Here is a 15,402-nt window from a genome sequence, read left to right on the forward strand (position 1 = left end):
GCCCAAAAATAACACAAAACAGAAATCTGTTTTTAGACTATTGCATGAAAATGGAATTGGGAGTTCTGTAAACATTATGAAAGATTGAGATATTTCAATTGAGATATTGTCAACAGTCACTTTTTTACGCATCTTACGTGTGAGCGTCATAGAGAGAAACGTCACATGCATTTTACTGAGAGTCATACCTTTTTTTAAGGGGTCATAATAGCTAATATAGCTCAAACCATACAAAACTTGAGTGTAATCCGTAAGAGTGAAATTGAAAGCAGTCTGTTAACAGCCAATAAGTGGACATTGCAGGTGGATACATCATTTTGGTGTTATAAAGTATGTGAAAATCCAATCAGTGGGACTTTTTCATGAGGCATGTGCCACTGATCGGGTGGAATTCCTCTAGGGACCAGTGCTGGTCCCCAGTCCTGGGTTTTAGAAACACTGCAGTAGATGAAATAGGTTGTTAATAACACAGTTCTATCATTCAATCTAAATTAATTTAGGGAGTGGAGGTCTAAAGGATATAAATGCATGTGGTCATCCAAGACAAAAACAAATACACAGCCACTCCCTTCAGTTATGTAACAGGACATATCCTCATGGCCTCTGTTGGATTTGTTTCAATGCTAAATTAGGAGTCTCACTGTGGAACAGAAGCATAGAGCCTGCAGCATGTGGATGTCCCTGCACAGTGATGCAAACACAAATTACTTTGCTTTTCGAGATTCAAATGTCTGTTTTCAGACCATTTATTGCACTTTATCTTAAGCTTGCTACTGTCACTAACTACTGTATGTTTCAGTTTGATGAACATACTGTAGAACAAATGAGCAGTAAGAGTATAACTGCTCTTTTATGCCTCCCAAGTCCTAATTTTATAGTCATGTTTTGGGTTAAACGCCATTACTGTAAATTCACTGGACCCTGGACATCATCCAGCTGGCAAAAATTGAGATGGGGCCTCCTCTCCCTCTTTGACCTGTAACCTACCACCAGATGGTCAGCTCTTTATGTGGCTTCCTGCCACAGTCTTCAGCAAACTGCCATCTGTCTTTATCAATGCCACCTGTCTCTAATGGCCAATGCTATCATACTCATTTTAGGTTATCCTCTATGAGTAGTCTTCGTCACTTTATAATCTTAACTCCAATGGCAATGGGTTCATTTATTCGAATCAGGTTTGCTACACAATCTTATGGAATGGAGCTATTTGATTTGTGAGAGTGTCTGGAATCTAACTACTAAATGGTATGCTCAACAACGCTGTGTGAAGCACAGACATTGCGCAGCTGTTGTAGGTAAATTACGTTTATCGGAGACATGTTCACAAACAAATGCTTGAAAATGATTAAAAGAGCAATGCTATTGGATGCTTAAAACATTCGATAGGTTAACAGAAACATTAATGGTAGCATTAAATTAATAGTAGCGCCCATTGTTTTTAAAATAACATCTGATAGATGTAAATTCAGTCAAACTACACTCAATGGTGAGTTTACTAGGTATATCAGAAGTAGATGAAACTGGATGGAGTTGTATGGCCCTGGCTTAAAACATAATTTGATTTATTGTTACTGTCCATGTTCCTGAATCTCCTGGGCTTGCTGGCCCTCTCAAGGACTTGGTGCAGGGCTGATACAGGAGAAGTACACTCAACATAGATTTTAGCCAAGAACCTTGCTGGCTCTGCCAAGCGACTGAAACTGAGACACAAGTGGATCTTACTTCAAGTCAGTGACCCAAAGCACACATCAAAAACCACAAAGAAAAGGTTGATTTAAGTTGGTAAGCCTGTAACACAGACCAAAGGATTTTAGGGGTCTGGACATATTCTGTGTGGATGAATGTTCCCTTCCAATGAGTTCTCAATTATATGAGTAATCTCAGTGCCTTGAAAGGGGAGGTACAGTATATTAAACAGGTTGGGATATTAAAATAAAATGTTATTAGTTTTGTTATTTTATCAGAGTGTTGTTTTATAAACAACATATCCTGAATCAAGGGGATACAGATGATTTGGGGCCAGTGTTCAGCCGCCAGGTCATGTAAGGACGGTTGACATTAATGAGAGGAGGCTGTTGTGAACACAAGGTTGCTAAGGTCTTGGCAATAAACTGTGGAATAGGTAGGCAAGTGTCCTTTGTGGAGAATAAACTCTGGAATCACTGTTACCCTGTGGAGTTTAATCACCACCATGTACTATAGAGTAAGCAATTAAAGTAAGCAGTAAAACACTTGTCCAAAATACATTTTGCAGTTGTGAAGAGAGTATGAACCTGAGCTTATTAAATATTACTATCAAACCACTCAATTATTTAGCTTGTCCAGCCATAAACAAATGTAATAATTTAGCCATAAACCGATCTGCAGGTGGTTGTCTGCTGTGGAAAACTGCATGGGTATTTGCGTGTCAACAAAGACACACTAAATAATACTATTTGATGTGTCCCATCTGAAAAAGATTATACATCTATCCTGAAAAACCATTTTCGATTTTCTTAGCAATGGTTTTGCTAAATGTGATTATATTTACTACCACAACATTTCCAAAAAAGTTGGGATGCTGCGTAAAATGCTAATAAAAACAGAATGCAATGATGTGCAAATCCTTTATCACTATATTTAATTGAAAATAGTACACAGACAACATATCAAATGTTGAAACATTTTGCATTTAATGCCAGGAACATGTTTCAAAAGGTTGGGATAGGGGCATCTTTACCACTGTGTTGCATCACCTCTTCTTTAAACACCGTCAATGTTTGGGAACTGAGGAGACCATTTTCTGTAGTTTTGAAAGTGAAATGTTTTCCCATTCTTGTTTGATGTAGAATTGCAGCTGCTCAACAGTTCAGGGTTTCCTTTGTAAGATTTTTTGTTTCATAATGTGCCAAAGGTTTTCAATGGGTGACTGGTCTGGGCTGCAGGCAGGCCGGTTTAGCACCCAGACTACTACGGAGCCATGCTGTTGTAATACATGCAGAATGTGGTTTGGCATTGTCTTGCTGAAATAAAAAAAGGCATTCACTGAAAAAGCTGTTGTCTTCACAAATGTGCAAGTCACCCATGCCATGTGCACTAATGCACACAGTGGGGAGAACAAGTATTTGATACACTGCCAATTTTGCAGGTTTTCCCACTTCTACAAAGCATGTAGAAGTCTGTCATTTTTATCATAGGTACTCTTCAACTGTGAGTGACGGAATCTAAAACAAAAATCCAGAAAATCACATTGTATGATTTTTTATTCATTTGCATTTTATTGCATGACATAAGTATTTGATACATCAGAAAAACAGAACTTAATATTTGGTACAGAAACCTTTGTTTGTAATTACAGAGATCATATGTTTCCTGTAGTTCTTGACCAGGTTTGCCCACACTGCAGCAGGGATTTTGGCCCACTCCTCCATACAGACCTTCTCCCAGATCCTTCAGGTTTCGGGGCTGTCGCTGTCGCTCGAAGACCCAGCCACACACCCATCTTCAATGCTCTTACTGAGGGAAGGAGGTTGTTGGCCAAGATCTCAGGATACATGGTCCCATCCATCCTCCCCTCAATTCAGAGCAGTTGTCCTGTCCCCTTTGCAGAAAAGCATCCCCAAAGAATGAAGAAAGTTTCCACCTCCATGCTTCACGGTTGGGATGGTTTTCTTGGGGTTGTATTCATCCTTCTTCTTCCTCCGAACATGGCGAGTGGAGTTTAGACCAAAAAGCTCTATTTTTGTCTCATCAGACCACATTTCTCCTCTGGATCATCCAGATGGTCATTGGCAAACTTCAGACGGGCCTGGACATGCATTGGCTTGAGCAGGGGGACCTTGCGTGTGCTGCAGGATTTTAATCCATGACGGCGTAGTGTGTTACTAATGGTTTTCTTTGAGACTGTGGTCCCAGCTCTCTTCAGGTCATTGACCAGGTCCTGCCGTGTAGTTTTGGGCTGATCCCTCACCTTCCTCATGATCATTGACGCCCCACGAGGTGAGATCTTGCATGGAGCCCCGAGGGTGATTGACCATCATCTTGAACTTCTTCCATTTTCTTATAATTGCACCAACAGTTGTTGCCTTCTTACCAAGCTGCTTGCCTATTGTCCTGTAGCCCATCCCAGCCTTGTGCAGGTCTACAATTGTATTCCTGATGTCCTTACACAGCTCTCTGGTCTTGGCCATTGTGGAGAGGTTGGAGTCTTCTTGATTGAGTGTGTGTACATGTCTTTTATACAGGTAACGAGTTCAAACAGGTGCAGTTAATACAGGTAATAAGTGGAGAACAGGAGGGCTTCTTAAAGAAGAAATAACAGGTCTGTGAGAGCCGGATATCTTATTGGTTGGTAGGTGATCAAATACTTATGTCATGCAATAAAATGCAAATAAATTATTTAAAAATCATACAATGTGATTCCGTCTCTCACAGTTGAAGTGTACCTATGATAAGAAGTACAGACCTCTACATGCTTTGTAAGTAAGAAAACCTGCAAAATCGCCACTGTACAAATCTCCCCACTGTACCATCACGGATGCTGGCTTTTGAACTGTGTGCTGATAAAAAGCCTGATGGATCCTCTCCTCTGTAGACCGGAGGATGCATCATCCAGGATTCCAAAAATAATTTAAAATGTTTATTCATCAGACCACAGGACAGTTTTCCACTTCGCCTCAGTCCATCTTAAATAAGCTCGGGCCCAGAGAAGGCGGCAGCACTTCTGGATCTTAGTCATATCTGGTTTCTTCTTTGCTTGGTAGAGTTTTAACTTGCATGTGTGGATGCAGTGATGTGCTGTGTTCAAAGACAATGGTGTCATTGGTGCCAGATACCAAGGCACACCTTCAGGGGTCTTGTAGAGTCCATGCCTCGGTGAGTCAGTGCTGTTTTGGAGGCACGCTTAGGACCAGCAGCATGAAAGGCAGGTTCTCATAATGTTTTGGCTCATCAGTGTAGGTACCAATGAATCACAATGACTAAAGGTAACAATTTCACTGAACAGTTACTTTAACCAGGGCCGGCATAAGCATAGCATCTAGGCATAAGCAATATAAGCAGTCACTTGGGGCCTCTGACCTATAGAGCCCCTAACCGATAGGGGAGAGAGGGCATCAGATCAAAAGGCTAGAGGGCCCCCAAAAGGCTAGGGCCCGCAGTGACTTTAACTACTGACCTATTTGAGTTTTGGGTTATGCCATTTGGCCTTCAGCATACATCTAGTGTCTTACAATTCAGACTCACATTTAAGTGGTGCAACTTTATTAATGACAGTCAAAAAGCTTTATTGTAAGATGCTTTTGACCTTCTTCCTCACAGGGGTTTGAGACATATTGTACTTGACTGGGTCCAAGAAATCACCACTCAGTGGCAGCTGCACAATCACTTGTGCTTGCAATACGATGGGGGTTTGAGGAACCACTGTTGCTTTGATGTCAAGGATGCTTCTAAATTAAAGGCCTTTGTAACGGCAGAATGCCATTCAGACAGGGGTGGTACAATCATGTTAAGGCTTAAATGGATTTATCTCACTAGGGGCTGAGGAAGTGCATTTTGAAGATTGATACAAAAAACAATTCAAGTACCAAGTAGGTCAGCAGAAATGGAGAGCAGGGGCAGTGTAAAATGAACCATCTGATTGGAACAGATTATTCCTTGTTCCCAAGACTGAGCTGAGGCAAAAGTACCATGGCAGATTATTTACAGAGCAGATGAGCAGGACAGTCCAGGGAAGAGGAGGACTAAAGGGTGGCAATACAGTAAATGCAAATCAGTTGGTGGGAAATGCCCTTGACCTTTAGAAACTCATCAGGATTTTCCAGAAGATTCTGCTCAGACAACACTGATAGTGCCAGTAATACTCAGAGTATTGTCATAATATATTTTTCCATAACTAAGCCATTAAATAACCATAGCTCTATTTGTGATGTTGTTACAAACTTTGCTAGGCAATAATTCGCCATCTTACAATTCTCTTTAATTGTTAGAACCCCATTAAGGTATTTACAGTGCCTTCCAGAATGAATGTGTAACACGTGTTTTAGTTTCTTTAGTTTCTTCAACAATTATTTCTTGATGAATTTTTTCCCCCTTTATTACAGTTTAGATTCATGTGATTTTTGGAGTGTAAGATGAAGTTGATAAATAAGAATGCCATTTTTTTCACAGCTTTTTTGTCCATATTTCCCCTGGATGCTTCAGCGGATGATGGGGCTAAGGCCCTGCCTCGCCTGTGGGGTAAAGGTTTCTACACGCTGACAACAACCTACTTGGCAAGATCCTTTTGGTTAGCATCAGGTCGGCGGCTTTAACTGAGAGCTGGCAAAGCGGCAAGGAAAGCGAGACAGAGAGATGGATGGAGAGAGAGAGAGGTGTGAAACGGATCTATTTTTTAAAGGGGGTGCTCTTTGAGAACAGCTGCAGAAGTGAATAAACAGCAGTGTTGGGTTTCAGGTGGCTTGCTGCCTGCCACCCAACCCTGCTGCTCTGCAGGCTAACTCATGCATAGAGAGTGCTAAATGAATATCACCTCATCATACTGTATGTACGTGACTGAGTGTGCTCTTTCTAGAAGACTCATCCACAGAATACCAGTGACTAAAACACAACATTTTCAAATGCTTATCATAAACCTGGTATATATTATACAGTCCCTATTCATTTTGTCTCACTCCTGTTAGGGTGTGTGTTATCAGTACCCCCAATGACCCAGCTAACCCCTAAGAATACCACTGGCTCTCCTGTGCCATGTGAATTCAACTCACATAATGTCTGTCTGAAATTCAGACTGGGTTATTTTGGGCAGCCTGTCAAATCTGTTCATATCTTTTCTCTTTTCTATTTTTGGTAATCCACCTTTCCCCCAATTCTTCTATTAGAGATGTTCCTTATTGTAGGCCTATGAATTCAGATCTTTATTTTGGTACATTTATAGTTTCTCAACACAATCTAGGATATGTTCATATGCCTGATTACAATAGCCCACAAAATGTGGGTTATAATCTGAATGTGAAAAACATGCAAAAATGCAAAATAACTGGTGAAAATGATTTGTCATGGCACTGTCAATGTACAGTACTCTAGTGCTAGGAAATGAATGTCAAATAAAATATTTGCTTGTTTTGTTTATCATAGCAAGTAATATACCAAGTGGTATATTCTTAAATGAATGTGGTCCATATGGACCACACAATTTCAAAAACAAGTACATTTTGTAATTCTAGATGAAAAATGTTGAAAATCATTGTTTGGGGGTAATATTTTTATTGTGACTGTTGTGTTGTAATTTATTATCTCAGGGTCAAATTTGACATGCTATGCCTATTTTATCAAAATAAAACAAAGGTATATTATCGATCTGAATGGAGGTGGGTACACCACACCCACCCAGCAGATGGTTGACCAATTCGTTCAGACCTTAATTCACACCACAGTCGTGCTCCATTCTCTGACCTTAATTCACACCACAGTAGTGCTCCATTCTCTGACCTTAATTCACACCACAGTAGTGCTCCATTCTCTGACCTTAATTCATGACACAGTAGTGCTCCATTCTCTGACCTTAATTCATGCCACAGTAGTGCTCCATTCTCTGACCTTAATTCACACCACAGTAGTGCTCCATTCTCTGACCTTAATTCACACCACAGTAGTGCTCCATTCTCTGACCTTAATTCACACCACAGTAGTGCTCCATTCTCTGACCTTAATTCATGCCACAGTAGTGCTCCATTCTCTGACCTTAATTCATGCCACAGTAGTGCTCCATTCTCTGACCTTAATTCACACCACAGTAAGTGCTCCATTCTCTGACCTTAATTCACACCACAGTAGTGCTCCATTCTCTGACCTTAATTCACACCACAGTAGTGCTCCATTCTCTGACCTTAATTCATGCCACAGTAGTGCTCCATTTTCTGATCTTAATTCACGTCACAGTAGTGCTCCATTCGCTGCTATTCTGATAAAGAAGTGGACTTGTGTTAAGTACTTGGCCACAGACAGTGGATATAAAAAGTCTACACGCCCCTGTTAAAATGCCAGGTTCCTTTGATGTAAAAAAATGAGACAACGATAAATCATGTCAGAACTTATTCCACCTTTAATGTGACCTATAACGTGAACAATTCAATTGAAAAACAAACTGAAATCTTTGCAGGGAAAAAATAAAAAACTCACAATAACTTGGTTGCATGAGTGTGCCCTTAAACTAATACTTTGTTGAAGCACCTTGTGATTTTATTACAGCATTCAGTCTTTTTGGGTAGGAGTCTATTAGCATGGCACATCTTGACATGGCAATATTTGCCCAGTCTTCTTTGAAAGAGCACTCCAAATCTGTCAGATTGCGAGGACATCTCCTGTGCACAGCCCTCTTCAGATCATCCCACAGCTGTTCAATTGGATTCATGTCTGGGCTCTGGGTGGGCCATTCCAAAACATTAATCTTCTTCTGGTGAAGCCATGCTTTTGTGGATTTCGATGTGTGCTTTGGTTCGTTGTCGTGCTGAAAGGTGAACTTCACCTTCAGCTGTCTAACGGACACCTGAAGGTTTTTGCCAAAATTGCCTGGTATTTGGAACTGTTCATAATTCCCTCCACCCTGACTAAGGCCCCGGTTCCAGCTGAAGAAAACCAACCCAAAGCATGATGCTGCCACCACCATGCTTCAATGTGGGTATGGTGTTCTTTGGGTAATGTACAGTGTTGTTTTTGCGCCAAACATACCTTTTGGAATTATGGCCAAAAAGTTCAACCTTGGTTTCATCAGACCATAACACATTTTCCCACATGCTTTTGGGGGGCTTGGATGTTTTTCTTTGTAAGAAAAGGCTTCCATCTTGCCACCCTACCCCATAGCCCATTCATATGAAGAATACGGGAGATTGTTGTCACATGTAGCACACTGCCAGTACTTGCCAGAAATTTCTGCAGTTCCTTTAATGTTGCTGTAGACCTCTTGGAAGCCTCCCTGAACAGTTTTCTTCTCGTCTTTTCTTCAATTTTGGAGGGACATCCAGTTCTTGGTAATGTCTCTGTTGTGCCATATTTTCTCTACTTGATGATGACTGTCTTCACTGTGTTCCATGGTATATCTAATGCTTTGACAATTATTTCATACCCTTCTCCTGACTGATATCTTTCAACAATGAGATCCCTCTGATGCTTTGGAAGCTCTCTGCGGACCATGGCTTTTGCTCTGAGATGCACCTAAGATAATGTCAGGAAAATCCTACTAGAACAGCTGAACTTTATTTGTGATTAAATAAAGTCACTTTAAATGATGGCAGGTGTGTAATGACTTCTATTTAACATGTGTTTGGGTATTTTCGCTGGTCTGTTCAGATACTTCAGTTCCTACTTGTTTTAGGGGCCTTTATGTCTTCAGCATGCAAAAGGCACACACAGTTTAATTCTAATTGACATAAATTATTTTGCTTTGGTAACTTTGGCAATGTGTTTGGGGTCATTATCCTGATGCATGATGAAGCGTTATTGAATTAGTTTAGAGGCATTTGGTTGTATCTGATTAGACAACATGGTCCTGTACACTTGAGAATTAACCTGCTGCTCCAGTCACATCATCAAGACAAATTAGCATAGCCAGTATACATGATCAAGTGATGGCAATGAGTTACCTCCAGTTTCAATGGCAGCCATAAATGCCCTACCCATAACACTTTCCCCACAATATTTCAGAGAGGAGGTAGTGTATTTTTGGATCATGGGCAGGTCGTTTTATTTTCTCACACACTTTCCTCTTTCCATCACTGGTATGGGTGAATCTTATTTGTATTTATTTTTTCCTTAATTTATTCAGACTGTCAGACTGAGACCAAGGTCTCTTTTACAGCTGAGAACTGTGCACAAAAGTCTATTCTGAAAGGACAGACATGCTTTGTTTCTATAAAAAAAAACGATTTTAAATCTCAGTTTCCTTACCAAATCTGTAATATGTGCTTTGAAGGAGAGATGTTCATCTACCCATATACCAAGGTATTTATAAGATTGAACAGGTTCTATGACAGAGCCTAGCAAAGAACTAATCTTAAGCTCATCCACATGTTGCTTTCTGCACTTTGAAGAAAATATTTAACACCAACTTAAGATCTAAAAGATCTGTAGACACAGAAAATCTGACTGGAGATGAGCAAAAGCCTGAGCATGGGATTTGCCAGTAGCATTATTATTGTGTCATCAGCATAGAAATTATATTTACAATTTCTAACAGTCGTACAAATTTCATCTATATAGAGTAAACAAAAAAGATCCCAAAATCCAATCTTGAGGAACTCCCTTTTGAACAACCAGGAAATGTGACCTAACACCATCAGTTACAATGGCCAGGGTTCTATCACTCAGATAGTTCCCAAGTGATGAGCAAGTGTTCCTAGCAAGACCAATGGAGGCCAGTTTCTTCAAAAGGATGGAACAATAAACTGCATCAAGGCCTTATCGAAAGGTCAATAAACATAGCCACACAACATGAACCCCCATCCAGTCCTTGAGCTTCTTCATCTCACCTGTCCATAATACTTTGTTCCAGAGCTTTCTTCCACATGCTCTTTTAGGTATTTTGTTTTTGCAAAACTACAACCTGCCTGTTCTGTTCTTGAAGCTTATTTGTGTTTTTTATATCTGTCCCTAACCCCTGGAGAGTATTCCAGATTTGTTGGACTGTTGTGTTTTCTACATCTGTCCCTAAACCCTGGAGAATATTCCAGATCTATTGAACTATTGTGTTTTCTACATCTGTCCATAACCCCTGGAAAGTATTCCAGATCTTTCGGACAGTTAGTAGTTTTTATCCACCATGGAAAGTATTAATTGGTCATCCACTATAGTGGTCTTTCTTGGTGTACCAGTTGTTTGTTAAACCCACCTGTGCTTAGTTTCTTTTTCTTAACTTACACTAGTCTAAAGCACACCTAATATTTTGGAGGTCTGACAGATTGATTCAGATATATCTACATAATGACGGCCAGCGACTAAATACCAGAACATTAATGCTCTGTCAATTTAATCCCATTGTCACGAGATCATTTCATTGTCAGAGTGCAGAAATAGAGACAAACATTTTTTTTTAACTGCCAAACTGTCTAAATTCCATTGTATAAGCAAGGAAAAAGGGAGGGCAAAAAAGGAATAATTTTTATTTATATTTTATTTACATAGAAAACCAACCCATAGGGTCTCATTATATAAACTTTTTTACATACAAATTCAAAACAATCATAGATTTAGTAACTCCCAGTCAACAAGCTTGGTAATAAGCATGACGTCCCTTTCTTCAGCCATAAACCTTTGAGTTAACAATAGTGTTATACTGCCTAGTATAAATCTAGAAGACTATAAATACACAAATGTTTTATTATCCAAAAGTACTTATACATTTATAGTCGAAATGCTTTATATCCCATCATTACTTTTGCATGGTCAGTGCATTACATCTGTCTGGCATAAGAAGATAGTTGTGCACACTCAATGTATGGATGTTTACTCTACCATTGTTTTATTCTCTGAGAGAACAATATAGCAATTGTCAATGCTTGAACACACTAGAACTACCTTGGAATGACTAGATGGTTGACTAGATTGTTATAGACAGACATATAACGATCAGTTTCTGGTAAAGACTGCAATGCAATTTATAGACCTTCAACTTGAAGTGTCACTTCAAACTGATTGTCAAGTCCACATTTCAGTTCCTTTAAGGTTTCCATGGTTAGGGTCCCACGCTCCCTCTGGTTCACCGCTGTGATACTCTTTAACCAATCACCAGCCCATTCCCTTGTCTCACAAAGGCAAACTTCCAGTGCTTTGACTACAACAGTGATAGATCGTAACTTCCATTTGCTCTAGGAGACTTGAAGAACATAGTCATTGCTATTCAGATCCTCGTCAACCTAAGAGAAAGAAGAACCGTTAAAAGAAAAATAATCACACCACCTCTAAAAGGGTGGAGGTCAGTGGTACAGTAACTGATTATACCTTCAAAATGTCCATCTCCAACTCCCCACCCCTCTACCTCAGTGTATGCCGGGGGAGGAGGGTACTGGAACTTTGGGGGGCGCATAAAGAGTCCTTCATCATCATCTTCACAGTCCAGCAGCGGTGTGAGGGGGGAATCCATGAAGCAGTCACGGGAGATGTTGCTGTAGCTGGGGGGTTGTGATGGGAGACGCAGGGACGAAAAGCTACTGGAGGGTGTGTCGAGGGACTCCGCCTGGCTGCTCATGCTGTTGGTTCGGCTGCCAAAGTCACTGAACGGGACAGTTCCAATGACCAGGGGTAACTCTACGACCACCTTGTCACTGCCGGGAATGTGGACATAGATCTGAAGAATAGACATATTAGGAAATGGTAACTTCTAGGTTACAAGTCCTGTCCCTTTTAGTGTGAGGATTACAGCATCCTGTCTGGTGCAAGGGATTTCTAGGGAAGTTACAATACAATGACCATAATACCTTGATGCAGACACTATGAACATAGTAACATAGTACGGTATTTTAATTGCGATTCTCGTTCTATTTGAGTTGTTTTTCTATACTGTGACTTATTATGAGTCTGCCGCAGAGGAATCACAAGAGAAATACACACAACTCGTCGGTCCTTGTCGAAGATGGGCTATCTGAAGCATTCGACAACACAGGTTTCACTTATATTAGCTACAAAGACAAGAAGGTTCCAATAGGCCAGTAAACAGCTGAGGAGTGGACAAAATATTTTGCCTGGTGCAACAAATCCTTCTTCTCTTTACTTGGCAGCCAGTACAGTACCCAGACATAAACCCAACAGGGCATAATTCAGATGAGATGGAACAGGCCTTTTTCTTTCAAACAATATGGTACGTTATATCATCAAAATATCATCACAAGATGTAAATGTAACTTGTGTTTTCTACAATCACTACTGTAACCACTGTCTCAAGTTTATGGCTCACCATGAGGACATAGTCCAAGTGAATGATGTCACACCCCAGGAGTGAGGGCTTGAGCTTGGGCACTCGGATGGTCTTGCCCTGCCACATGTCAGACATTCCCGAGATGATATGGTTGCCTCGCGCGGTCGAGAGCTTCTGTCTCAGAACCTTGGTCCTGCCATTGGCCTGGTAGGTGTGTTTGGCCACGATGGCCGCCTTGGGCACCACAATGCGCGAGCAGGTGTTTTCAAACTTGGCACTTATGGAGATTTCCTCGCCCTCGCAGTAGCCCTTGCGTTCGATCTTGGCACAGATGGACACACGTCCATCTGGGATGAACATGCAGGTGAGCTTCTTGTCCTTTACACCTGTGGCTGGAGCCTGAGTGGAGATAAACAATGAGAAACATGAAAAGGAGTGAAGCACTTTGATTGCATGGCAACCATGAAGCCTAACCCCATCCAATTAGCCCTTAAAAGTACTATGCCACACATGACCATTACATTGCTCAATCAGGAGAAAAAGGTGTATAATGCAGTCATTATCAAGTTGCAATTTCAATGTGAATATTGTACTGACTACCAAGTGGCCCATATTCACTGCGGTAATAATTATGATGACGTGCATGAGCGATTACTGTAAGTACCAGGATGTCAGGTGTGTTGATGTCCAAAGGCTCCTCCACTTCAAAGGGTTTCTTGCACTCCAAGGTAGGGTGGGAAGGCCTCTCCATCACAGCCCTGACATAATACTGGACACTGCCATACTTCCCCTGGTAGGATGACACCAGTTGCCTGTGAGAAGAACAGCAGGTATCTTATTCACAGCACACTGTCATTATTCCGGCTTATAAGTAACAAATTTGACAACTCAGATTTAACATTCATTTTAGGCTTACCCAGGCTGTGGCAGCTCAAAACCAAACATGTACTCATATTTTGTCCCAGGCTTGAGAGTGACAGAGCCATCAGGATCTGAGAGAAAGACATTACACTGCGGCATTGCCTTAAAAGGTTTGTGGTTAAACAACCTGAACTTAATTTCTTAAGAGGCCTACTTTGCCATTGTTAAATGCAATACTTAAACTGATTTTAAAAAAAAAAACAGAAAATGAAACAGGGTATAGCAACAGTAGAAGAGAAAGACAGGGCACTTTGAAGAGACCATAAGAGGTCAGTAATGAAATGTAACAGAAAACATACTTTTTATGGGTTCGTTAATGCACATCGTACAGGATAACTGAAAAATTAAACAACCTTTATTTATGAATCTTTTTGTTATTGTGAAAACATTGTGACATGCAATGGTGGCACTGATTTCTGGTGTTTGGTCAATATAGTCACTGTCTCATCCTACACCCTCCATGTATCCAATCAATAGGTAATTTTGTTAATCGCGTCAATCAAATTGCTATAAAGTTAAGTGTTTAAAAATCCAGTGCAGCCAAAGCAATAAGTGCTTATGGGGTGTTTATATTAAACACCACTGTACAGACATACTCACCTCATTAACAAAGTCAAGTGAAAATAAATATAATAATAGCTCTTACTGCTTAAAAAAATTGCCTATATAAAGTTATATCTTTGCGCAGTGTGATGCATTTTTAACGTTTGCAACCACAGGTAGTGCGTATAGCTGAATGGCGACGGTTGCAATGTGTGGCTATTTACACGCCGAAACATTATTTGTATCATATTCTGTAACATTACCTCTGGTCTGGCGGTCCAAATCAACGGTGTCTTCGTATTTCAGATATTCAATGTCTTCACGACACCGCTGCTTTCCTTTCGCATACTCGACCGTTGCGCATCCAATTCCAAACACTCTAATTGCGGACACCTTAGTCACCTCAGACACTTCAACCACAATGTTCCCCGCAATCTTGTCGCCACTGGAGTAAAAAGCCTTTGAAGGATCATGGAAAACAACCTCAAAGGTTTTCACATTCTTTTTACCGATGACCATTTTAATAATAGTTCAGTGTCCAAGACAATAAGTATGGAAATAAAATATACGACCTAGCCAATGTCCAACAGTATACCAATATAATGTTGTTATACTTTTAATATTACCTATTTATTGTCATCAACTGCACAAATCGGAGCATACTGTAAACAGCCCGTCTATGCAACGGTTTTATATGGATTCCCAAGTCCCAACCCCGTCTCGCAATCAGACTCGTTATCCCGTCACAGGATGCATGCGGTCTGCGAATGCACGGTGTGAACTGCTGCATGTACAGCTCTGTCATTGGTCAAAATCTCTAATATGTGTTTCTCCTTCGCAATCAGAGCACTGAGTGAGCGCGTGGACAGCTCATGGTAAAGCAATGAGTTTATGTTATTAAGCATGTAGGCGTGGCACAGGGACCATGCCACACAAGATGGGCAGGTTAATTTTGCACTGTGTTTTACATGGCCTGGTCAATGAGTGGGCAGTTACAGTACCTTATTTATAGTGTTGACATATTCAGCAATATGCGAACAACAAAGGAAATAACA

At 40.6% G+C, this 15,402-nt stretch overlaps 1 protein-coding gene across 2 annotated transcripts; it reads right to left on the minus strand.

Moving 5' to 3' along the window:
• Positions 1 to 11,164: 11,164 nt before the first annotated feature.
• txnipb (thioredoxin interacting protein b) lies at positions 11,165 to 15,090 on the minus strand. 2 transcript variants are annotated; one of them, XM_010905253.4, is made up of 6 exons: positions 14,611 to 15,090; positions 13,800 to 13,875; positions 13,548 to 13,695; positions 12,923 to 13,282; positions 12,008 to 12,316; positions 11,165 to 11,885 (listed from the first exon to the last, which is right to left on the minus strand). In XM_010905253.4, the coding sequence occupies exons 1-6, from the start codon at positions 14,864 to 14,866 to the stop codon at positions 11,838 to 11,840; spliced, it is 1,197 nt and encodes a 398-aa protein (XP_010903555.2). In that variant the 5' UTR covers positions 14,867 to 15,090; the 3' UTR covers positions 11,165 to 11,837. The 2 variants fall into 2 exon arrangements, with proteins under 2 accessions (XP_010903555.2, XP_010903556.2); XM_010905254.4 differs by having other exon boundaries at positions 11,971 to 12,316; positions 14,611 to 15,087.
• Positions 15,091 to 15,402: the final 312 nt, after the last annotated feature.

The sequence above is a fragment of the Esox lucius genome, chromosome 20, assembly GCF_011004845.1.
Source record: "Esox lucius isolate fEsoLuc1 chromosome 20, fEsoLuc1.pri, whole genome shotgun sequence".
Lineage (NCBI taxonomy): Eukaryota > Metazoa > Chordata > Actinopteri > Esociformes > Esocidae > Esox > Esox lucius.

Bases quoted from the DNA above. Each gene is read 5' to 3' on its own strand.
- txnipb (XM_010905253.4), bottom strand. From the start codon at position 14,866: ATGGTCATCGGTAAAAAGAATGTGAAAACCTTTGAGGTTGTTTTCCAT. The intron at 13,876-14,610 runs GTAATGTTACAG...TCTTTCTCTCAG, and splicing joins TTTGGACCGCCAGACCAGAG to ATCCTGATGGCTCTGTCACT. The intron at 11,886-12,007 runs GTAGAGGGGTGG...TCTTTCTCTTAG, and splicing joins CTCCCCCGGCATACACTGAG to GTTGACGAGGATCTGAATAG.